The sequence below is a fragment of the Apaloderma vittatum genome, unplaced genomic scaffold, assembly GCF_000703405.1.
Source record: "Apaloderma vittatum isolate BGI_N311 unplaced genomic scaffold, ASM70340v1 scaffold9814, whole genome shotgun sequence".
Taxonomy (NCBI): domain Eukaryota; kingdom Metazoa; phylum Chordata; class Aves; order Trogoniformes; family Trogonidae; genus Apaloderma; species Apaloderma vittatum.
The window spans coordinates 1-478 of NW_009710984.1; the positions used below are offsets into that span (position 1 = coordinate 1).

Below are 478 nucleotides of genomic sequence, written 5' to 3' on the forward strand. Positions count from 1 at the left end.
CTCCCGTGTTTTCCCGGCAGAAGCGTGTAACCCAGGTGAAGGCAGAGAAGGGAGGGTTGTTTTTTTTATGAATGGGACTCCTTGAGGTTAATTAGCGATGCAAATGCAAGCAGTTCATTCATGATTTTTTTTTTTTTCATATAAAATCTAAAAGCCATCTTGTATTCCCCTCCAGGCTGATTGGAGTGCAGATCCCGAAGAAATCTCCAGATCAAATGCCCAGTAAATAAATCCCTGAGCTAAGACTTGTGGAAGAGCTGCAGAATGGATGGATTTTATGACCAGCAAGTGCCTTACATGGTCACCAATGTGAGTGATCGGTTCAAAGTTGGTGTTTATAAACTTGACTCCGACTTGTTTCTGAGGGGGAGTTCTGCAGACAGAGTATCTGCTTTGTTACCTCTGCAGGGGCGACTCTTCATCTGGGAGCTTTGCCTGCAAGACGCGCTTATCTTCCTAGTTATTTCAATAAAGCGTC

General features: G+C 44.1%; 1 protein-coding gene across 3 annotated transcripts in view; it reads left to right on the forward strand.

Annotated features, from left to right (window-relative positions):
- The first annotated feature begins 264 nt into the window (after positions 1-264).
- Positions 265-478, forward strand: part of ETV1 (ets variant 1) — a 66,034-nt gene continuing 65,820 nt past the window's right edge. For all 3 annotated transcript variants that reach the window (XM_009867482.1, XM_009867485.1, XM_009867483.1), the window contains exon 1: positions 265-309. In XM_009867482.1, coding sequence (XP_009865784.1) covers positions 265-309 — 45 coding nt within the window. The remainder of the gene's footprint in view (positions 310-478) is intronic.